Source organism: Eschscholzia californica, unplaced genomic scaffold (genome assembly GCF_041429995.1).
Source record: "Eschscholzia californica isolate CP2 unplaced genomic scaffold, dmEscCali1.0.p SCAF_2, whole genome shotgun sequence".
Classification (NCBI taxonomy): domain Eukaryota; kingdom Viridiplantae; phylum Streptophyta; class Magnoliopsida; order Ranunculales; family Papaveraceae; genus Eschscholzia; species Eschscholzia californica.
This window is the reverse complement of record NW_028238309.1, coordinates 25300963-25325966: the sequence shown is the minus strand read 5'-3', so window position 1 is coordinate 25325966 and position 25004 is coordinate 25300963. Positions and strand designations below refer to the sequence as shown.

The following is a 25004-nucleotide window of genomic DNA, read 5'->3' as shown; positions in this document are numbered from 1 at the left end:
GGAAACATAAAATATCAACTTAGGAAATGGATATAAAGGTTAGAGGGATAGGTACAGAAACTCAGGAAAAGTCCCCACTGGTGAAACAAACAAAGAGAATCTCTCTCCAAAATTGGTTCCATCACTTCGTGAATCTTGCTCAGTAAAACAGAGATTGGGGTTTTGTTTTCTTTAAAGGTGAGACCTTTCTTCATCAATTTGCAGAAGAATTAATTTCAGAAAAGTAGAGAGAGATGCGATCCAGGATCATTCTCCTTGGAGATTCAATCACTGAACTATCATTTGCTGATGGAGGTTGGGGAGCTTCTCTTACTAACTATTTCTCTCGCTCGGTATTATTGAACTTTTATCTCACTACACTTTTCATTAATTTCTGGTTTTTGATTAATTTTTTTGATCTGGGTTGATTTGATTGGATGAATAACGAAATGGGTTTTCTTTAATTTGTGGTTTTAATTGTGGGTTGATTTATCAGTTGGATGTAGTTCTAAGAGGTTATAGCGGGTATAATACTCGCTGGGTTCTTAAAGTGATTGAGAAAATCTGTTCTAATGGAGATCCACCAATTGCAATGACTATCTTCTTTGGTGCTAATGATGCCTCTCTTCCTGATCGAACCAGTGCTTTTCAACATGTTCCTCTCGACGAATACAAGCTGAATCTTCACTCCATTATCTCCTTCATCAAGGTCTTCTCTCTCTCTCTTTAGAAATCAGTCATGAATCACGTTTATTGTGCCCATGTGGGAGCAATGTGCAGTAATGCACTCTCTCTCACACTAGACAAGTTGAGAAATTAATAAGGATAAAAATTAGGTTTAAATACTTTGGGGGAGTAAAAAGTATTCTCATCCAACAAAGACTTTGGTCAAATCAGATTTGATTAAGCACGCAATCATGTTTTGTGCCTAAAAATGTAGGTTTTCTTGAGCTTAGGCCCTCCTCCACACTAATTAGTAATTGAATTTGTCACATTCAGTAATTAGAAATTGAGCTTACCCCTTTCCGTTTAGGACTTTTGACAAAAATACTAAAAACACGTTTGGCATGAGATAATAAAATCATAAATTAAATAATGTACAACCAAAATTCGTCTTTGCTAATCATATTACCGACCAAATCAAACAATAATGTAATGTGAAATAACTACGAGGGATTTATATTGAAGGATAATTGCTATTGGTATTCACATTTATTTCAGGTACGCCAAACACAACCTTTGAGTCTTTGTCAAACATAGTAAATCCAAGGGGGTAAGCTCAATTAACCCATTATTGAAGGGGGTAAACTGTAACGCCCCAAATTTAGATTTCCACGTCGGCCGCCATGAAAACCTAAACTCAAAGCATTTCTCCGCAGAACAGTAAACATAGTCGATATATCCATCAAAAGAGACAAATAATATCAAATGTGAAGCTCATAAGAATCAATAAATCATCTAAAAGAAATCCATTAAACTGTCTTAACTCAAATAATGGTTCTGAATCATCGACACGTAGGTCGGACAATAACGAATGAAACAAATAACTATCTAGAAAGTGAAACTCCAAATAACTACCTAATCTCGAAAGCGAAAACTAAGAAAGAAGCTCTGAGCTGACGAACTGGGATCAAGCTGGTGGCGCTCCCCGATCTCTATCACCTGAAAAATAGTAGGCTGGGTCAGAACCCAGCTAGTAGATTTCTAATTACCTAAGGTCTAAATAGACCAATTCAACACAAAACCAAGTATCGAACAACAGAACAATAATAACAGTCCATTATGTTACACCTTTCGTGCTAACACAATTGAAGTCAACCTGTTACACGGTTAAAGAGATTCATACAATACAACTTCCCTTTTGGAGGGGCATAACCAATTTTGAGGTCCACGAGATGGCGTCACTTACCATTCATGTTTGCATCGTCTTAAACCTCTCAATAGACAAAGGATACCACCCAAAAAGGGGATCCGTGCAACACGAGCACAGTGCAACACGAGCACTTCACATATGAGCAGGAGGCGAGCCAACCTCTAGTTGGTAATTACTTCTCAAACTAGAAGTATGTGGTCCACAAGAATGATCTTGTGTTTGCATCGACTTAGACCTCTTCATCAACTATGGATACCTACCCAAAAAGGGGATCCGTGCAACACGAGCACATATGAGCAGGAAGCGAGCCAACCACCGATTACTTATGGATTACAATCGTCAATCCATATTTGAACTCAAACCCCTGGTCCACTGGGTTGTCCAATATCACATTGACAAACCCGTGTTTGCAATCGATCCACATGTCGAGCCAACCAGTCTTAGTTCATTCCATTAACGGAACTCAAGATCATGGTCCACCAAGTTATCTAATATCACATAAATAACTAGTGTTTGCAATCGACTCACATGTCGAGCCAACCAGTCTTGGTTCCGACTAGCCTATGCTTTCTAGGTTAACAACCTAAAGCAATATATCACACACAACTATTGGTAGCACTCATGCTCCAATGCCACACAAATAATCTCATACAATCAATTATCAATAACAATAACATAAACACGAATAATTCTTAATATCTAGGCTGCTGTCCGGGTGTATATATACACCATATTTATATAACCTAAATAACCTAGGTTGCTGTCCGGGTATATGTATACTCCATTAATATAACTATAATGATCTAGGGTTACTATGTTGTTGTTGTAATTAGTTCCTAATCATAATATATATCTATGGTATCATTAATTAGTTCTAAGTTGATGATAACCTAGCAAACAACAATGGTTCAAAGCTATTATAGTACTACTATCCAAAACTAGGTTAAAAATTAAAGAGGGCTATATAAACCCTAGGGAAGAAGAAACCTACTTGATTTTTGTAGCACCAAGAAGAAGAAACCAAATCCTTTAGTAACCCTTTGAAGCTCCCTCACTTTCCCACACTTCTTCTCTCTAGAAATCACTTTCTCTCTCTAGGTTGTATTACTTCTTTCAATTCCCAGCTATTGAGAAGAAAAGAAATAAAAAAAGGGGGAAAGAAATTAAAGGGTCGGGAAGGGTTAAGGGCTTTCAAGCTTTATAGGGGTGTTGCTATTGGCACCCTCGTTTTTGCTAATAGCACCCCTATAAAGTGAGGGTGTTACAATCTCCCCTCCTAAAAGGAAATTTCGTCCTCGAAATTGAACGTACCTAATCAGAGGAAAAGATGAGGATAACGGAGTTGCATATCATCCTCACGCTCCCAAGTAACTTCCTTGTCATTGTGGTGATGCCACTGAACCTTGACCATGGGAATCGTCTTTCGGCGAAGAACATGCTCTCTACGATCAATGATACGAACTGGTTCCTCCTCATATGACACATTTGGCTGGAGCTCCAAATCATGGTAATCTATCACTGAATGTTGATCTCCATCTCTCACATGTTTTCGAAGCATCGAAATATGAAAGACATTGTGGACTCCTGTGAAGCTTGCAGGCAATTCAAGACGATAGGCTACTTTTCCCACCTTCTCAACTATTCTGAAAGGTCCAATATATCTAGGAGCCAACTTTCCTTTCTTACCAAATCGCAAAATACCTTTCATAGGTGACACCTTCAACAAAACCTCATCTCCAACAATAAACTCCAAATCCCTTCGTCGGTTGTCGGCATAACTCTTTTGACGACTTTGAGCTGCTTGGAGCCTACTTCGAATTAAAACAATTTTCTCAGAAGTGTCCCGAATCACCTCTGGTCCTTCTAGTTTAGCGTCACCTGCCTCTGTCCAACACAATGGTGACCGACAAGGTCTCCCATATAATGCCTCAAAAGGTGCCATGCCAATACTAGATTGGTAACTATTATTATATGCGAATTCTACCAAAGGCAAATGATCTTGCCAACTCCCTCCAAGATCTAGTATTGAGCATCTCAACATATCTTCAAGTACTCTGTTAACTCGCTCTGTCTGCCCATCAGTCTGAGGGTGAAAAGCTGTACTGAAATGTAAAGATGTCCCCATAGAAGTTTGGAAACTCTTCCAAAACCGTGAAGTAAAGGACGAGTCTCTGTCTGAAACAATAGACACCGGAACTCCGTGTAACCTGACAATCTCCTTAATGTAAAACTGTGTCAGTCGGTCCCCACTATCTGTCGTCTTCACTGGTAGGAAGTGAGCCGACTTCGTCAACCTGTCAACTATCACCCAAATAGCGTCAAAGCCTCTACTAGATCGCGGTAAACCCGTGACGAAGTCCATTGATATATTCTCCCATTTCCACTCCGGAATGGGCAACGGTTCCAAGAGTCCGGATGGATGTCGATTTTCCGCTTTCACCATCTGACACACATTACACTTCCTCACATACTCCGCAACATCTTTCTTCATCCCTGACCACCAGTACTGCCTCTTCAAGTCTTTGTACATCTTGTTACCCCCGGGGTGAACTGTGTACTTACTTCGGTGTGCTTCATCTAATATATCCCGTCTCAAGACCGGATCTGCCGGTACATATAGTCTCCCTCGAAATCTCAATACGCCGTCCTGCCCGGTACTGAACTCGGTGTCAGTCTCTTGCATTAACGAAACCTGTTTCTGGCACCACTCATCATCAATTTGGGCATCCACAATATGATTCAACAAAGATGGTCTAACAACCATACTACCCAGAAATAACGAGTCAATTTCTGACCCAACCACGTCAATGTCGTATGTTGCTACATCCTCCAACATCTTCCACTGGTTCATCATCAATGTTGCCACGATACCCCTCGGTTGTCGGCTTAGTGCATCGGCTACCACATTTGCCTTACCCGGGTGGTATTGCAACGTGAAGTTATAATCCTTCATCAACTCCAACCACCTGCGCTGACGCATGTTCAACTCCTTTTGTGAGAAGAGATACTTGAGGCTCTTATGATCAGTAAAGAGATCGAACTTCTCACCATACAGATAGTGCCTCCAAATCTTCAAAGCAAACACTATAGCTGCCAACTCTAAGTCATGAGTTGGATAGTTTTGCTCATGTGGCCTCAACTGCCTAGAAGCATAAGCAACCACTTTATCTTTTTGCATCAATACACACCCTAAACCCTGAATAGAAGCATCTGTATAAATCATAAATCTGGTGCCACTCTCTGGAATGACCAACACCGGTGCCGTAGTCAACTTCGTTTTAAGTTCTTTGAAAGCCTCATCACACTTCGTATCCCATGAGAATGTCACTCCCTTCTTTGTAAGATTCGTCAAAGGTCCTGCAATACTTGAGAACCCCTTGATGAACCGTCGATAATACCCAGCCAATCCCAGAAAACTGCGAATCTCAGTAACCGAGGTAGGCTGCTTCCAATTAAGCACAGCTTCAACCTTAGAAGGGTCAACCAATACTCCGTCCTTCGAAATAACATGGCCTAGGAATTTTACTTCCTCTTGCCAAAAATCACATTTCTCGAACTTTGCATATAACTGATGTTCCATCAGTCTCTCTAACACTAACCTCAAGTGATCTTCATGATCCTCCTTAGTCTCGGAGTAGATAAGAATGTCATCAATAAAGACAATGACAAATTTATCCAAGAAGTCCCTGAACACCCGATTCATGAGGTCCATAAACACTACAGGAGCGTTAGTCAAACCGAAAGACATAACAAGAAACTCATACGAACCATAACGTGTCACAAATGCCGTCTTAGGAATGTCCTCCTCTCGGACTCGTAACTGATGGTACCCTGACCTCAAGTCAATCTTAGAGAACCACTTGGTCCCTCTCAGTTGATCGAACAGATCGTCAATCCTTGGTAAAGGATATTTATTCTTCACAGTAACTTTATTGAGCTCTCTATAATCAATACACAACCTCATTGACCCATCTTTCTTTTTAACAAAAAGAACGGGTGCACCCCAAGGAGAACTACTCTGACGTATGAACCCCTGATCTAGTAATTTCTGAATTTGGTCCTTAAGCTCTCGCAGTTCTATCGGAGCCATTCGATAAGGAGTTCGGGCTATAGGTTTAGTACCCGGTTCCAACTGAATGCAGAAGTCAACCTCTCTGCGTGGTGGCAACCCTGGTACATCTCTGAACACATCGTGGTACTCACTAACCACATCAATACTATCAAGCCCCTCACTCATTACCGGATGTTCTTCTAGCTCTACGTGACTCAGGTGAACCTCTCTCATCTGACAAGTCAACGCTGACACTGTAAACACTTCTTCCCCTGGAAGAGAAAATGTGACTGTCTTGGCATAACAGTCCACAAGTGCATGGTATGAGGCAAGCCAATCCATGCCTAAAATCACATCATACCGCACCAACTCAAGCACAAAAAGGTCTGCAGCGAAGTCTCGCTCACCCAATCTAATGATACACCCCTTACAGATGTGGTCTATCACAATCAAACCACCCCAAGCAGAAGACACCGAAAAAGATCTCCCACATCTATCTAACTCTATGGGTAACTTACGAACAAAAGAAACAGAGATAAATGTGCCCATGGCACCAGGATCAAATAAAATTTTACCCATTCTAGTATGAATAAGGAATGTACCTTCCACCACATCAGTAGGTGCGCGGTCGATCTCTAGGAAGGATGGCATTCAACTGTGGTTGTTGCCCACGTCCCTGTGGTCTGCCCTGCGGGTTACGCTCATGATGACGCCCCTGATTTCCTATCTGAGCTCTAGTCCTCCTCGGACAATCAAAAGACCTGTGTCCTACTTCCTGACAATTAAAACAAACTCCTCTAAATGGTCTCTGTTCCACACCATCAACATTAGCCACTGGCGGTTGCCTACCTGTAGTCACCACTGTCATATCCCTGTTGCCTCCCTCGATCCGAGGCCTCTTACCATCCCGTTGACCATTATAGTTGTTGCGCTGATTCCAACCAACCTTCCCATAACTGCTATTGTTCCCCTTTTGTTCACCCTTGCTTTGCACTTTGATTCCTCTCTGCTTCTTTGCCTCCTGTATCCGAGCATCGTGAACCTTAACACAAGAAACCACCTTCTGATAGGTGTCGAAACTAGGTTGCCCTGCAATGTACCTAGCAATGTTGTCACGCAACCCATTGACAAACCTCTCAATCTTTTCCTCCTCTGTGGGAATTAGTTGAGTAGCGAAGAGGGAGAGTCTGTGAAACTCATTCTCATACTCCAAAACTGATTGATTCTCCCCTTGCTTCAACTCCTGAAATTCCCTCTTAAGTGTTTGTTGTGCCGAGAAAGGAATAAAGTTTTCCATGAAGACCTTCTTAAATTCTTCCCAGGTGAACCTCAACGGATCCACTAGCCTAGACTGAGTGTCCCACCAAGTAGCTGCATTCTTCTTCAACTGGAACACTGCCATCCGCTGCTTATATTCCTCAGAGCAATCAAACGCCACGAACATCCTCTCTATCTCCTTACACCATTCATATGCCTCTACCGGTCCTCCAGTCCCATCAAATGTTGGCGGTTTCATTTTCATAAACTCATGGTAGTACTTCAACCAGGTCATCTCAGTCGGTGGCCTCAGATTCACAACAGGACCTCCCGTCTCTAGTGTCGGATTCTGCGTCCGAGCTTGTTCCCTTGTTTGAGCCTCTGCTGCGATGTTAATCAAATTTTGCAATGCGGCTGCATCAATTGTCACTGTCTCTCCTCCGTTCAGATTAGGATTTGTAGTCTCATGACCCCCTGACTGTCCATGTGTACCCTCTGGTGCTGTAGAACCCCTTTCCTCAGGTAGGACACCTCGACCTCGACCTCTACCACCCCCTCGGGTGCGAGCACTGCGTCGACCTCTGCCACGACCAGTAGCCCCTTCGCTAACCATAACTCTAATCAAATCCAAAAGAGAAACCAAGTCAAAACTTAGACAGTCAAGAGTTCCGTACAAAAATTACTACATACTATGCGCCTAGAGGGGTTGAACCATGCACACTGATCCTAGGATTTATGAACCTAGAGCTCTGATACCACTTTGTAACGCCCCAAATCTAGATTTCCACGTCGGCCGCCATGAAAACCTAAACTCAAAGCATTTCTCCGCAGAACAGTAAACATAGTCGATATATCCATCAAAAGAGACAAATAATATCAAATGTGAAGCTCATAAGAATCAATAAATCATCTAAAAGAAATCCATTAAACTGTCTTAACTCAAATAATGGTTCTGAATCATCGACACGTAGGTCGGACAATAACGAATGAAACAAATAACTATCTAGAAAGTGAAACTCCAAATAACTACCTAATCTCGAAAGCGAAAACTAAGAAAGAAGCTCTGAGCTGACGAACTGGGATCAAGCTGGTGGCGCTCCCCGATCTCTATCACCTGAAAAATAGTAGGCTGGGTCAGAACCCAGCTAGTAGATTTCTAATTACCTAAGGTCTAAATAGACCAATTCAACACAAAACCAAGTATCGAACAACAGAACAATAATAACAGTCCATTATGTTACACCTTTCGTGCTAACACAATTGAAGTCAACCTGTTACACGGTTGAAGAGATTCATACAATACAACTTCCCTTTTGGAGGGGCATAACCAATTTTGAGGTCCACGAGATGGCGTCACTTACCATTCATGTTTGCATCGTCTTAAACCTCTCAATAGACAAAGGATACCACCCAAAAAGGGGATCCGTGCAACACGAGCACAGTGCAACACGAGCACTTCACATATGAGCAGGAGGCGAGCCAACCTCTAGTTGGTAATTACTTCTCAAACTAGAAGTATGTGGTCCACAAGAATGATCTTGTGTTTGCATCGACTTAGACCTCTTCATCAACTATGGATACCTACCCAAAAAGGGGATCCGTGCAACACGAGCACATATGAGCAGGAAGCGAGCCAACCACCGATTACTTATGGATTACAATCGTCAATCCATATTTGAACTCAAACCCCTGGTCCACTGGGTTGTCCAATATCACATTGACAAACCCGTGTTTGCAATCGATCCACATGTCGAGCCAACCAGTCTTAGTTCATTCCATTAACGGAACTCAAGATCATGGTCCACCAAGTTATCTAAACTCACATGTCGAGCCAACCAGTCTTGGTTCCGACTAGCCTATGCTTTCTAGGTTAACAACCTAAAGCAATATATCACACACAACTATTGGTAGCACTCATGCTCCAATGCCACACAAATAATCTCATACAATCAATTATCAATAACAATAACATAAACACGAATAATTCTTAATATCTAGGCTGCTGTCCGGGTGTATATATACACCATATTTATATAACCTAAATAACCTAGGTTGCTGTCCGGGTATATGTATACTCCATTAATATAACTATAATGATCTAGGGTTACTATGTTGTTGTTGTAATTAGTTCCTAATCATAATATATATCTATGGTATCATTAATTAGTTCTAAGTTGATGATAACCTAGCAAACAACAATGGTTCAAAGCTATTATAGTACTACTATCCAAAACTAGGTTAAAAATTAAAGAGGGCTATATAAACCCTAGGGAAGAAGAAACCTACTTGATTTTTGTAGCACCAAGAAGAAGAAACCAAATCCTTTAGTAACCCTTTGAAGCTCCCTCACTTTCCCACACTTCTTCTCTCTAGAAATCACTTTCTCTCTCTAGGTTGTATTACTTCTTTCAATTCCCAGCTATTGAGAAGAAAAGAAATAAAAAAAGGGGGAAAGAAATTAAAGGGTCGGGAAGGGTTAAGGGCTTTCAAGCTTTATAGGGGTGTTGCTATTGGCACCCTCGTTTTTGCTAATAGCACCCCTATAAAGTGAGGGTGTTACATAAACTAAAGTACCAATTAGTGATGTGGGGTAAACTAAAAAAACCCAAAAATCTACTTGTTCGTTTTTTTATCCCTTATGTTCATCATCACCATGAAACCACCGCCTACCACTTCTAACCACAACCACCACCTACCACTTCTAACACAACCACCACCTACCACTTCTAACCACAACCACCACTTCCGACCACCATTACTTTCTTTGCTTCACTCTCCTTTTCCTTCCTTCGCTCTCTCTCACCTACATGTGTTCTAGCCAAGTGTTGCCTTTGCTGGAACAACGGATCTCCTCCAAACAATATCGCGTTATGGTTTAGAGGAATCCCCTAAACTGGGTCGACTGTTCTAGTGAGGTTCTTCTTCACAGGAACAGATAAAGAAAGAGAGAGAGGGGAGAAGGAAAGAAAAGTAGAGATAATTGGTGGTAGTAGTGGCGTCCTATGCTCAGAGGTAAGGTTGGAAATGAAGATTAGGTGATAGAAAAAATAAAGAATTTGTTTTTTAGACTCAAAACAAGGTTGTTCCCTAAGTCAAAATCTGATTGACGAAGTCTTTAAGCCCGACATAATATTTTGATGTCCCAAAGCCATGACTAGAAACTGACTTTTATAAATATTTTTCTAAGAAAACACAAAGTTGGCAACAATCCAAAAAGGCGGCTTTAATTCTAAAATGCGTACGTCAGGAACAAATGTGAAATTAGTCCAAAAAGTCAAAGTTGAAGACTGGTTTGTCAAGTTCGCGGTGGTTAAATTTTAGGTTTGATGTGATAATCTCACATCTCTGGGTAAAATGACTTGAGCTTTCTATAAGCACCCAACCAACTAACCTGGGTATCAAGAGTGTAGTTCACCTCCATTACCTCTTCTTTCAAAAAACCTTAACAATGTTTCTTTTGGAAAACCCCAAGTAAAGGTTCACTACCACCGATGTTCCCGAACATCGATTTATTGTTTGATGTTTGTAATGATCTGTACAAACATTTTCTAACTCATTATTTGATCTTTGAACACGTAATATATGATTTAGGGCACAAAAAGCATGAATCTAGGCTACATACTCGGTCTGGTTGGGACTGGGACTTAACACAACGTAACAGATCAACTGATCAGTTTCGACCGCTTAGGTCCCGGATGAACTGATCAGTTTGGGACTCTTAGGTCGAGGATCAATTGATCCGTTGTGGGTCTTAGATCCCGGGACAATTGATCCGTTTGGACCTCTGAGGTCTCGGACTGGTCCAGTCTTTCCGCTAGATTTTTAGGGCAAATTTAATTTTCATCTTTCATCACTACCTAAATTTTTTCGAAATCAAAAGAAAAACCATGTTCAACAATTTATAATATGTTATTCATTTTTTAGATCATTTGAACAACAAATGAAAGGTAAACTATTTCATATAGATTTTTCAAACTTCACACAAGCAAATGTAGGTTGTATTTAAATCTTTCTTAGTCAATTACTTCAAGCAAGGAGGTCTTGGGTGCTGGGATCAGAGACAATGAAAACAAGAGAAGTAGAATCAGTGAGAAAATTGAAAGAGATGAAGAGTCAAAGAGGTTGAGAAGGAAGAAGATTTGAGTTTGAGAGAAAAAATCGAGTAGGTGAACGAAGGGTGAGTAACCGCGTTAGTGCAAGAACTCTTAGGGGCGCCCCTCAACAATATATTGTATACAATTGGATTTATATACCAGAATGTCCAACGTTTTGGGACGCAAAACTAAATTGACCCTTGACTTGTTTGGCACTCCCAACTTAAATGTTTGGACTTTCAACAAAGAAAAAAAACGTAAATGTTTGAAGATTCCCCTTATTTTCTTTTCTGGCCCTCCCTTATTAACTCACTATAAATTCTTGACTTACACACCTTTACAGTCCTATGTAGCACCCCATAGACTGATTAAAATAAAGAAAATATGTTTCACAACCCAAAAGGTCAAATTTCCCAAATACATCGGAGAAAGAAGATGCTCGAAGATCTAGGTTGACCGCATCAACCCTTACTTTGTGGTCGACCTAAGTATGCCAGCCTCTCTCAACAAAAAAAAAAAAAAGAAAAATATGCCAGCCTTACATCATTGATGATTAGGGACTTTTGGGATGAGTTTTTTTTTCTTTTTTGTTGAAAGGGGATGAGTTAACTATTGACTTTACAAAAGAATTTGAAATATTATAAGGTTAAAAATTTGGGTCAAAATATCAAATGAGGCCCAACCCGGAATAATAATGCAAAAAAAACTTAAAAGTTGAAATTACAAAATATTTTTTGAAATTTCTGAACAAAATACAGTTTGTTATCAACAATTTTGTAAATGTATGAACAAATTTGTTTTTGTTTACACATAATTAAGAACATAATTATATATGTTGCCGACAGTTTCAAAAGTGTTGCCAACAGTTTCATAAGTGTTGACAACAGTTTAAAAATTGGGGGTTTTTTTTTTTACATTATTATTCCCGAGTGAGTTTTTTTCGTATTTGAGCCCAAATCTTAGGTTTTTCTTACATAGTTTCCTTTAAAATAATACAATTCATGATAACAACCAACATTACATGAATAAAGTTAAAAGTATAACTAGTGTGAAGGGGGATGAAACTATTTTATATCGGTAGTTTTGTTCTACCTCTATTCGTCTTATTATAAATTTTTGTGTTTTATGTGACCTTGTGTGTTTTATACAATGTAGTGTTCCTTGTAGTATTTCACGTGGTGTTGTGTTTTAGATAATTTGATGTATTTTTCTAATTTCTTTCTATTTTGTTAAAAAAAAGTCGTTAATTTATTTTAAATAGAGTTATCAAAATTATGTTGAAATAACTAGTAAAATAATATTTTAGGGATAAAGAATTGAGATATGAAAATGAATAGTAAAATGGTGAAGTAACCTTTGGGGCACAAATTTAAATTTTGTAAAGATGCAACCCTTAGAAATGCTCTAACACTTTAGGCCTTATATAGAATGCTTCATAATGGGTCCTTTCTGTCTTTAAGAGTTTAGCTGCATGATACAAAGATTTCTGCACAATCTTTGTCAAAACCCACAACAATCTCAGTAGGACCAAAACATGTTATTTAGAATTGGTAAAAAGAGAAGAGAAGTATACTATTTTCAAACTTTAGAAAAGATGCAAATTTTTAACCTTTATTAATCCTAGTTCGAAAATCTAAGATATCTTGACTATATTTTAGTGGTTTAAATAAAAGAGACCCAAGATCACTTCTTGCATGCGCTTCATCTTTGATCATCTTTTTACTTTTTATATATATATATGTCAAAGTTATTATTGAAATTATATTAATTACGTGTTTGTTTGTTTGTTGGGTTTTCAGAAAAAATGGCCGAAAACTCTAATTTTGCTCATAACACCACCTCCTGTCGACGAAGATGGGCGTATTAGGTAATATATTTCTTTGGATCCTTTTAAATATTTAACCATTCTGGGGTGTTCCAATCTGATGCGGGTCTTAGACTGTGACATTATATATCTAGCCATCAGATAATCATTATTTTTTTGATAAATTCATGTTTTCGATGTTTTTTCTTTTTAAGTTATTATGTTTGTGTTCTTGGGTAATCTTGAATTGGTACAATAGTTCTTTAACAAGGAAAAAAAACTAAATGCAGGAACCCCTTTGGGGAAAATCCATCTGGTCTACCAGAGAGAACAAACGAGGCGGCTGGTGCTTATGCTAAGGTGTGTGAAGAGGTTGCTAATGAGTCTGGAGTGGGTTTGGTGGATTTATGGACTAAAATGCAGCAAATCCCTAACTGGGAGAAAACTTGTCTCTGGTAATTCACACTTGTTTTTTTCCTTCTCATCTTCAGTTAAAACTCAAATTCTAATTTATCGGATAGGCAGGAGGTTTTTTTTTGTTTGTTAAAATGCGAAAGTTCAGTTCTTTGCGAATCAACAACACGAAAAACTTCCGTTATTGTTTGACAACACTAAAATAATTAACTTTTTTGTTTATTTAAGTAGAAACGTAAAAAAGTTAGTTTGGTAACTTGAAAAAATTCCCGACTTCACTTAAGTTAAAATTTGACTTTCTTTTGAAGTTAAATTTTTTAGCTTTTGACTTTAAAGTAACTTATGTACAACACGTACATAAATTTTACTTGACGAAATTTGTTTCTTTGTCTACCTCCGCTCCACCACTCCAACTAAACTTCTACCATTCCATTGTACCTCCACCACCACCTCAACAACAATTGCACCTCCCCCGCCACCATACCTCAACCACCACCACCGCACCTTAACCACCACCTTTGCACCCCCACCTCCACACCACCACCACCATACCTCCATCACTAAACACCACTACCACACACCTCCACCTCCACCACACCACACCTCAACTACAACCACTTTCGTACCTCCACCACCACTGTACCTTCACCACCACCACCACCACCACCGTACCTTCACCACTACGACTCACATATTTTATCTACCATCGTCACCACTATACCACCACTATACCACCATTATACCACCACCACCACCACCACCACCACCACCACCACCACCGTATCTCAACCACCACACCACCACCACCATACTTCCGTCACCACTGTACTTCCACTACCATCACCATCATCATATATACCTCCACAACTACCATCACCATAGCTCTACCACCACCACCACCGTCACTGCCACCATCATTCTTCTACGACCACCATCATACCTCAACCACCACCAAACCCCATAACCATACTTTCAAGGCACCGCCACCACCACTTCGTATACAAGAGTAATCGTGGAAATCATAAATAAATTCATTAAAATCAAGTATTTCTATTAGTAAAAAAATGAAAAATTATCAAAAGTAAATTGGATTGCCAAACTAACTTTTTGACTTTTTTTACTTATAAGTAACATTTTTGGCAAATATACTTTTGAATTTTTTTTACCTTTTTAAAGCAAAAGAACTTTTACTACAAATAAAAATACTTATACTTTTGGTTGCCAAACGACACCTTAATGTACTCATTATCGAGATGAAACAAGATAACAATATAAGAATAGTAGATCTTTCGAATACCGCCCATTTAGTTTTTCCTTATGAACTTCAATATTGATATCAATGTTGCTGATGTCAAAAATGGCAATTCCGGTTATCAGTCAGGGAATAGAGACTTTGATGCTGAATCGCGTCTGAATGAGTCTGAGTGATTGGTACCCCGTCTAGATGAATGATACTTCTCCTTCAGCTCCTTTCCCTGCTCTTGAAAACCTGGGGGAAAACCTGCAAAGAGTTCGGAAACCTCTCCGACGCTCAAAATAGTGAGATTACCCTTTCCAGTTAAAGTATTAAGCATTGATTGATCCTTGGGGAATGCACCTTATTGAAGTTGATGTGATGCCTTTTTATAGACTGCTTTGGGCTGACTGTGATAAACAATTTACATGAGGAGGTTGATGGACAATGAAAATGTCCCATTTGAGTCGTTTAACTCAGGCGAATTAGTCCATTTCAAATCTTATTATAATAAAATGACTGATTTGCTTGATTAGGTGCATTTTATGGGGTTCAGAGCAAAAAACGGATAAAAACAGACGAAAGATGCACAAATGGCATTTTTGTCATTTGGAGTCAAGGGTATTATGGGAAATTTGGTCAATCCGGACTCCGATTTAACTTCCGTTTCCTCCTACGGGTTCGTCTCAGACTCTACTTTCCATCAATACACTGATCTTGGCAAAAGTTTACAAAATACCCTTGACTCCAAATAACCAAAATGCCCTTTGTGCATGTTGTTTGGTTATGGTCGTGTCTACTAATGTCGTATAAGTAGAATCTCAGACATCTAATGTCTTGACATTAGTATTGGTCCCATGATCATCATGCATAAACTAGCAATTAAACTAATGGAGATAGTAGATTACCTTAATCGCTATTTTCCTCGAACTAGTAGAATAGATTAAAGAAGACCAAGAGCTCCAATCGTCGCTCCTCTACTTGGGACACCGAACGGTGTATCTAATCTCCCTCCTTGAAAGCTTGCTAGCACTCCAATGGTGGTTTGATAATAAGAAGACCTTCTTCTTGCTTGACTAGAAGATAGTTTGGGAATTAGCTCACTTTCTCCTCTTTACTTGATGTGGTAGAGCAAGAAAGCTTAAGGAGAAATTCCACACCTTATTCTCTGCCCTAAGAGTGTTTATTTAGAACCCTAATGAGAATACACCTCCTTAAAGGTTTCCTAAAACACCCTTTAGAATAAGATTTAGGGAAATTATCGAAAATAACAACTAGTTGATATTTTCTCAATTCCCTAAGGAGATGACGCCTAAACCCAGTCAAAATTGGTAGATTTAATTTTCATAACATAAGGAAACGTCCCTCCAAAAAACAGCGCAATCCGAACCCTAAAAGTACCCGAATCGATTTAGGCCCAAAACTCTTATTTCGGGCCTTTTTGCTATCTTTTGCCCAAATTCTATATAGGCCTGTAAGATATGTTTATGGGACATTCCCAATGTTATATCACACTCCCACTAGTCATATCATCTGATTAAATACCCATTCTTTTGTGTAACCCGATGTAGGATCCGATCGAAGTTAGCCGCGAATTACTTCGTAATTCGACGATCGTAGTTGGTTCCTACCATAAACTCTATGACCCCTAAATCGATCGGACTTCATGATCTTTTTCATCAATTGTCCTAGCCGACAAATTTCTCGCATTGCAATCTTGGTTGAAGGACATCTCCTTCAACTCCTTCAGACTCCCACTTGGACTTAGAACAAGTGCAATGCTCAATTCCCGTGTCAATTTAGTATCCCATCTGATACGTCACGTCATTCAGACTTTCTTGATCTTCGAGTACAACTGTAAAAGACAAACGGTTAATTTTTAATTCGTTTGAGCGGGCCACGCATTTTCAGTTGTCACTCATCAAGTGGCCTTGAGACACTTTTGACCTAATGTGATTAGGATGACACAATCCATTCTTGCGCTCCCACTTAACTTCATGTCTATCCTGTCATTCCCAGTATCCGTCTTTATAACCTCCTTTTACGGCGCGACGTTTGACGAAACCAAAGTCTGACATTCCTTACATAAGATGAGTAGAACACTCATGTTTTGAGTAATCTCTCCAATCTTGTCTTTTGAGAAATATTTGACGTTCATCAAGAGTGACGTACTTCTCATTTGAGGGTTATCCAGTGTATAAACCTTTTACACTCCCACGTAGTCGAATCGAATATACTATTCCTATAGCCCATGAAACTGCGCTATCACATCGACTCTCGTGTTAGTCTTCGTGAGTCATTGTTGTCCATGCAATGACTTGGACCAAGGATTTGACAATAAATATTCCAAGTTCACTTAATAGGGTTTCATTCTCAAATCACGTATCTGACAAACCTATTCGGAATGTTTCATTATCTATGGACTGTCGTTTAAATACTAAACCAATTTTAGACAACTGTGAAATAACTCTATTATTTCCGATAACGAGAGCTGTAAATCTGAGCCTCTTCCGTAAAACTCTTTTTACAACTCTGTTTTACTCGTCGAGGTTTATTCCAAATTTACCTCATGCCTTAGACTGTGTATGAGTCTCATACTATGTCTTAGGTGACAGTTTAGTTTGACTACGTATGTAGTTCGTTTTAAACTTTGCTAATTATCAATTAATTCGTAGATTATTATCTTCGACCTTGAGAATTTCTAGTAACTTTTAGTAGAGTTAAGGCTTTTAATTCTTATGTAGAATTAGCAACAGCTCTCGGCTTAAACATTTTAGCCTACTTTCCTTTCATGTCTGGAAGTTTGCTACGATGACTTGTTTCAACTTTTGTACTACTTCATCCTTTAGCCTTCTAAGATGTTTAAGTAGCGTTTCGGTTTTCCAATCCGCATTTGGATGTCTAAATGCTAATCATGTTCAACATGACTTGACTTTATGTTTTCAAACATAAATGTCTCTCTCATGTGTGCTTGCTAATCGGTGTCTTTTAGACTCCGAGTTTTGCAACGCTCTTTGTCATGAGTTTTTGTGTCGAAATTCTTTTAGACTTTTCCGAGTCTTAGATTTTCGGTTTCGGATTTCAAGCGTCTCAGCGTACTAAGTCTCTTGAATCCTATCATCCTTTTGATCTATGTTTATAGACCTTTAGATGCCCAAAATGGAATTTTATCCTTGCGTGTGGTACTTTTATTGAGTCAGTACGTTACTGTTATACAACATCTTATGTCGTACTCAATCTTTTGTATGTACTCTGCATACAGACCAGGAAGGTTTGTTACTCCCACTTACCTTCTATAAATTTCGCGATTCAAGAATTTCTTCATTTCTTAGGAATTAAAATTACTTTAATTACCTCTATGAATCGAAGATTCTAACTCTTGCGTGCTTTAATCCGTCGATGGATTCTTTGAGCATGCTTATGGACATAACTGGATTGGAAGAATCTTATTCTTCTTGTCTAGTTTTGGAAAACATGATTGTTTCCATCCTTCTCCGTTTTCTACTTTGGAAAACTAATTTAGGTCTTCCGTTGACTTAAATTATCAAGCTACATGTCTTGATGAGATATGGATTCCATGATGATTTTGGCTCCTAGCCAAAACCTAGAGTTAGTTTCCGTCTCTGCGCAGGTCTTTTATCTCTTAAAAAATAACCTTTATTTTCCGAGTCTTTGAGATTACTTTTCACCTTAAGGGCTTTTGAACAACAATTTGGAGTACTCTCAATTTTGTTGCTCTTGGTCGAATTTAATCGTCCTGTACAAGTTTCATGATTGTTTTTCATGACTCTTCATGATTTTTCTCATGATCGAATTAATTCGACTTGTACTTTTCTCCCACTTATTCTTGTAATAAATAGTACTTTTCTTTTGGAGAAGCTAATTACTATAAGAATACTATCATGAGCAACAAACGTTTTGTTCTTTTGATTGGTTGTGGAAGAAGCCCAAATTTTTTCCAAAGAAATTGTCAGATATTAGCTAGTTTTTGTAACGCTTTTACAAGTTTTAGCCTTTTAGACGGATGTTGGGAAATTTGTGGGAAGCTATGTCTAGACTTAGTGGATTTTGGAGGATAGAGTTTGATTCGTGTTCTTCATCTTTATCCTTTTGGACATTCCAAATATGGATAGGTTAGAAGTACATCGATGATCAATCTCTTTTTCTGACTCAAGACTTTCTTTCTTGTCAGTTTGATTCATGTTTTGGTTATAGTGGACTTGTTGCCCTCATCCCTTTCTGATTGGGATGAACCTATCTTATAGGTTTTTAACCAAGTTTAGAATCTTTCGGTATAGTTTGTTAAATTCAACACTTATTAACATCTCAATTAGAAATAAACTTCCTTATTGATTCTCCATAATACTTAGTACAGAGATGATGTTAAAAACTAGAAAAACATTTAATCTAGATTAGTGCCTAAAGTAGACTTCGATCCCTTTCAGCATCCTTAGTAGTCTTGGCTTCTGCTCCCTGTAGGATCTTGTCTTCTTTAGCCAAATACTCAATTCCCAGCTGCACCTGTACATTCATAATGATAGGGCATGTTTAGGTAGCATATACTAAAGTGTGGGAATTTTATGGTATTTGATAAATTAATGATTTATACCTGAAGTGGAAACCACTGTTCCATTCTTCTTGTCCTCCAAGAACTTAGGACAGTTTCTTTTTCAGTGGCCCTTGCCATCACAATAGAAACATTTGGTGTCAGAAGGATGACCTTTGTCTTTAGGTTTGGCGATCCGTTTGCCTTTTCCTTTTGACGTGGTTTTCTTCTTTTGTTTCCCACCTTTCTTGAACCCTTTGTCCTTTTGTACCATAAGAACATCTTTCTTAGTCTCCACTATTGCTACATCCTCTTCGGCCGTTAGAAGCATGGAATGAAGTTTCTCCAGTGTTTTATCCCATCCATTCATGTTGTAGTTCATCTTAAACTGATTGAAACCATTATGGAGGGAGTGAAGGATAGCGTCGGTAGCTAACTGTTGGCTATAAGGAAAGCCCAGTTTAGCCAGCTTGCCAATGAGCCTGATCATTTGACGAACATGAGGCCCAACTGGTTTCCCTTTTCGAGGCGCATGTCCATAAGTGCTTTGGAGGTTTCAAACCTCTCCAATCTCGACTTTTTCTGAAACAATTTCCGAAGTTGTCGAATCATGGAACAGGCATCCATGTCTATGAACTGCTCTTGAAGAGTTGGTTCCATGGTTGCGAGCATTAAGCACGTTGCTGGCTCTGCCTTTTTCCGTACACTCTTTTCATTCTCTATTTTTCTTTAGTCGAAGTAGCATCCAATATAGGAATTGGAGCTTCTAGTACATTTTGCTTGCCTTCCATCGTGAGAACTATTCCCAGGTTCTTCTCCCAGTCGAGGAAATTGTGCTCATTCAGCTTCTCGTTTTCGAGAAGTGAGCGGAAGTTGAAAATCTCTTTCGTCATCTTAACTCTACATAAAAGAATAGCAAAGTTTTAAAACTCGTTATCGTTTTTGAAAAACATTAGTTTTCCCATATTATTCAATAAAATCGTCCCCGATTGAATAAGTGATTCCAAGATCCCATTTCTTCGGAGTAAAGCGGACGAAGGCCCTACTCTTTGACTCTGTCGTTCCAGGTGAGCGAACTACCTCACTGATCATACCTTATGACTCTTGGTTTATAGATTTCTGTAATGAATGATTAATCTATCCTTTTGCCTCGAGTATCCAAAACTCTCTTGCTGATCTCGTTGAGTAGAAACATTTAGACATGTAGGTCTGTTCTATAGGCCTACCCGCATTGTCCCAAGGTAGCGGAGGTACTCTGCGAACGTCGACGCACCTTCCTCGAACAAGGGCGCAAAGGGTGTCTTAATCTGGATAGGCGATTACTCAAGATTACATTTGGGAACTTTTACGCTAGTCTGGCGTTTGTTATAGTGAACTATTTAACCTAACTAACATCCACGACATAAAGCGTAAATAAGTAAATGCGCGCGAGAAAGTAAATCAAGCAGACATGGATCCTAATATGGCCCCTAACCTAGAAGATCTAATCTCCTTTGGTTTTCTTCTTGTTTCGCCTTTTGGTTCGTCTTACATCGCCATCTTTGAACCTCTATTGATTTCTCCCACTCGGCTTTGGACTCCTTCCTTGAGCTTCTTCAATGGACTCATAAACCCTAAACTCTAATTACAAGACTCTAACGATTCGCAGATCGTATGAACTTTAAATTGAAATTAATTACAAAGCATGCACCTATCCGTGCTTAAAAAAAGAATAAGAAATAAATCTATGGTCATACTAGTTTCCCGCATTCACATCACATGCATTCATATAATATATCAAGGCTAAGAATTATATATGCATGATGATCTTGGGAGATACTTTTGTCGACATCATATGTCACATTACGGACCTTAAGTCTAAATTCGAAGAATTGGACTAATGGTGCGTTCTAGTTTTATCATTTATGATCGTAAAATCAATTTTAAGAAAAAACTCCGTTTTGGGTTTCGAAAGCCCGGGTCAATTTCGGAAAAAATTTGGTTCGACTCTTAATGATTTCACAAATCAATTTTAAGAGAAAACCCGTTTTGGCCTTTCGGATGACCCGGGTTGATTTTGGAATTATTTGGTTGGAATCGGAAGAAAATTTCGCAAAAACTCCCACTGGAATGATGGTCCCTTTTGTGGTCCGAAAAACCTCGAAAAAGCCAGGGACAAATCCAAGACAAGTCCCGGCCCAAGCCCACAAAGGGCTCGGACAAAGGCCCGAACATGGCACGGCCCAAAGGGCCGGCATGTCCTGGCCGGTGCCAGGACGCTAGTCCATGCTCCAGACGCATCCTAGACGCGTCTGGTGCTGGACTGGACCAGAATGTGGTGCCTCGGACCCAGTCCGAGACACCCAGAACCTCCCTGACGCGTCTCCAAGACGCTTCTGGTCGAGTGCTCTAGACGCGTTTCCAAGACGCGAGCTGGACGCGTCCCCAGCAGCTGCTCTGGATGTGTCTCCAAGAGGCGTCCAGAGGCTTTTATCGCAGCTACTGGTCGCGTCTCCAAGACGCGCCCCAGCAGCTGCTCTGGACGCGTCCAGAAGCTTTCTGGTTGCAGCTGTTGGACGCGTCTCCAAGACGCATCTCAGCAGGAGTTTCTAAAAACTCCTAGGTTTCCAATTTTTTTTTTACTTTTGCAACTCTAAGTTGCTTTTCAAGATTTTAAAATACTTCTAAAATTTTCAAAACTTTTTAGAACACTTCTAAATTTTTTTTAAAATTTTTCAGAAACTTCTTAAAATTTCCAAATTTTGTTTTTGGAGTTTCCTAAAACTCAAAACAACTCTTTAACCAACCAATTTTGGATCAAAATTTAGGTTTTTGAATCTTTTCAAGAACAATTTTGAAACCAATGTGAAAAAATCTTGAATGCAATTCAAAATCAATCAAATTGAATTTTCAAACTGAAAATTCATTGAATCTTATTCAAACATAATCAAATTGTGAGTTTTAAAATACTTTTAAATCACTTTTAAAACACTTTTATAAACTCAATTTATCAAACTATCAAGCATATCAAATATGAACTAGTTCGATTCTTAGCAAAAACTAGTTAATTGCAAGAGGCTCTGACGCCACTGTTAGGTTATGGTGGTGTCTACTAATGTCGTATAGGCGGAATCTCAGACATCTAATGTCTTGACATTAGTATTGGTCCCATGATCATCATGCATAAACTAGCAATTAAACTAATGGAGATAGTAGATTACCTTAATCGCTATTTCCCTCGAACTAGTAGAATAGATTAAAGAAGACCAAGAGCTCCAATCGTCGCTCCTCTACTTGGGACACCGAACGGTGTATTTAATCTCCCTCATTGAAAGCTTGCTAGCACTCTAATGGTGGTTTGATAATGAGAAGACATTCTTCTTGCTCGACTAGAAGATAGCTTGGGAATTAGCTCACTTTCTCCTCTTTACTTGATGTGGTAGAGCAAGAAAGCTTAAGGAGAAATTCCACACCTTATTCTCTGCCCTAAGAGTGTTTATTTAGAACCCTAATGAGAATACACCTCCTTAAAGGTTTCCAAAAACACCCTTTAGAATAAGATTTAGGGAAATTATCGAAAATAACTAGTTGATATTTTCTCAATTCCTTAAGGAGATGACGTCCAAATCCAGCCCAAATTGGCAGATTTAATGTTCATAACGTAAGGAAACGTCCCTCCAAAAAATCAGCCCAATCCGAGCCCTAAAAGTGTCCGAATCGGTTTAGGCCCAAAACTCTTATTTCGGGCCTTTTCGCTATCTTTTGCCCAAATTCTATTTAAGTCTGTGAGATATGTTTATGGGACATTCGCAATGTTATATCACACTCCCACTAGTCATATCATTCGATTAAATACCCATTCTTATGTGTAACCCGATGTAGGATCCGATCGAAGTTAGCCGCGAATTACTTCGTAATTCGACGATCGTAGTCGGTTCCTAGCATAAACTCTACGACCCCTAAATCAATCGGACTTGATGATCTTCTTCATCAATTTTCCTAGCCGACAAATTGCTCTCATTTCAATCTTGGTCGAAGGACATCTCCTTCACATCTTTCGTCTATTTTTATCCGTTTTCGCTCTGAACCCCATAAAATACACCTAATCAAGCAAACCAATAATTTTATTATAATAAAGATTCGAAATTGACTAATTTGCCTGAGTTAAACGACTCAAATGAGACATTTTCATAGCCCGACAGCAATTTTGATCCATCGTTCGGGATTGAGACTACTCTTCGGCAGTGAGGAGATTTAGCGTCTTCTTTTGAGTTTATCTCGTATCTTGGATATTAGAAGTTCTTATGTTCAAGGATACATCTTAAATATCCTTCCGAGTTGATAGATCTTCTAGGAGATGTTTCCTCCTTTGAGACTCTTGAAGCCCAAGTTAGTTAGACACTTAGGATCGTAACCGACTCAGATCTTTAGAAAGATTCGGGATTAAGTCGGTAAGCGTGAAGCGCACTTCTGCTTTCCCATGTTTTGGGCGTAAGGTATTAGCCTTGCTTATGTGGACCCCCTACACTTCTTGAGAATCTCAAGGCAGACCTGGTTGTGTTTTAGACGGAAAAGGGCTGAAGCTTCTTAGATGATCTGACCGACCTCTGGATTTTGGGCTTAGGTGGCTGATCGCTTTGGGCCCAACAGTCCCGTTGCCTTGAGCCGGGTTGGCCCGTTGGGCTTCTGGTCTTCTCTTGACTTCTTGACGTCAGTCAACGGTTGACCATGTTATGTATCATCAAGTTTTAGGTGTAACTTCAATATTTTTTTTTTAGAAATAGTAAGATTGGAGACATAAATTTGTAATCCTACCAAAGTGGGCTTCACGACTTCAATAACTTTAAAGAATTTAGATTCATATGTTGATGTATTTAATTTTTAATCGGAAGGTAATTTCTTTTGGAATCTTTAAATTAAGAGGGATATTTGAAATTGATTTGTCTGGAAACTGACTCATCTTAGTTGCTTATCATGGTTGTTGGTGGAACTACAGTGATGGCTTACACTTAACTGCAAGTGGGAACAAAATCGTCTTCGGAGAAATTATGGAAAAGCTTAAACAGGGAGGAATAAGTCTCGAAACATTGCCACCTGATCTTCCACTCATGTCACAAATCGACCCTCGTGATCCTCTTAAAGTATTTGAGAACTGATAGTATCTGAATATTCCTAGGAAGAGGATGAGTTTTGTTACATATAGTAGAACATAATGTAGTTTTAATGGAAAATCTTTAGAAATGTTGTTTGTATTTTTGGTTGATCTTCATGAAAAAGCTGCTATAATTACATTTTCTTATAACATAGTATATGCAGCATTGTGAAATTTGGATTATGCAATTGATGAATAACATGTTAGTTTTGTTTGGAAGTTGAATAAAATGAGCTAAAGTGAGCTCACCTTGTGGAGGGAGCAACTTCTTACCCATAAACAAACGAAAACAACTTTTGTTCTAACAACACTTATAGCGTAAGTGTAAAAACTTTTTCTTCGTCCTTTCTGAAATAGATATGAAAACTTGAAACAAAGTGTTTTATCCCACATGGTTCAACGAGAGAAACTAGTTTGAGTTTATATAAGCAAAATTGGGTGTAAGGGGTGTGGCCCCTTGGGGTTACAATAGTGCTCTCCAGAGGAGAGACCCATCACTTTTTAGAGGTACATCTTTAGCTAAGTACACCTCCACCTCATCTCTTTCTCACATGTGCACATCTGCGGGCCAGGTCACCGACCTGACAAGCTCTGGCTCCGACTCTCTCTAATTTATACTTC

At 39.1% G+C, this 25004-nt stretch overlaps 2 protein-coding genes and 1 long non-coding RNA gene across 3 annotated transcripts; 1 reads left to right on the top strand and 2 right to left on the bottom strand.

The window, feature by feature from the left end:
- LOC147557106 (SGNH hydrolase-type esterase superfamily protein) lies at positions 1 to 24602 on the top strand. Its single transcript, XM_086658110.1, has 5 exons — positions 1 to 332; positions 476 to 688; positions 13054 to 13121; positions 13349 to 13513; positions 24228 to 24602. Exons 1-5 carry the CDS (start codon positions 234 to 236, stop codon positions 24385 to 24387), a joined length of 705 nt encoding a protein of 234 aa, XP_086514236.1. The 5' UTR covers positions 1 to 233; the 3' UTR covers positions 24388 to 24602.
- LOC147557108 (uncharacterized) lies at positions 1404 to 3025 on the bottom strand. Its single transcript, XR_015233855.1, has 2 exons — positions 2844 to 3025; positions 1404 to 1641 (listed from the first exon to the last, which is right to left on the bottom strand). It is a non-coding gene; the product is annotated as an uncharacterized LOC147557108 (long non-coding RNA).
- LOC147557107 (uncharacterized) lies at positions 6517 to 9583 on the bottom strand. Its single transcript, XM_086664280.1, has 3 exons — positions 9447 to 9583; positions 8191 to 8274; positions 6517 to 7777 (listed from the first exon to the last, which is right to left on the bottom strand). The coding sequence occupies exon 3, from the start codon at positions 7771 to 7773 to the stop codon at positions 6517 to 6519; it is 1257 nt and encodes a 418-aa protein (XP_086520406.1). The 5' UTR covers positions 7774 to 7777; positions 8191 to 8274; positions 9447 to 9583.
- Positions 24603 to 25004: the final 402 nt, after the last annotated feature.

Coding starts and splice junctions, on each gene's coding strand:
- LOC147557106 (XM_086658110.1), top strand. CDS start 234: ATGCGATCCAGGATCATTCTCCTTGGAGATTCAATCACTGAACTATCA. Junction 13,122..13,348: donor GACGAAGATGGGCGTATTAG/GTAATATATTTC, acceptor AACTAAATGCAG/GAACCCCTTTGGGGAAAATC. Junction 13,514..24,227: donor TGGGAGAAAACTTGTCTCTG/GTAATTCACACT, acceptor GTGGAACTACAG/TGATGGCTTACACTTAACTG.
- LOC147557107 (XM_086664280.1), bottom strand. CDS start 7,773: ATGGTTAGCGAAGGGGCTACTGGTCGTGGCAGAGGTCGACGCAGTGCT.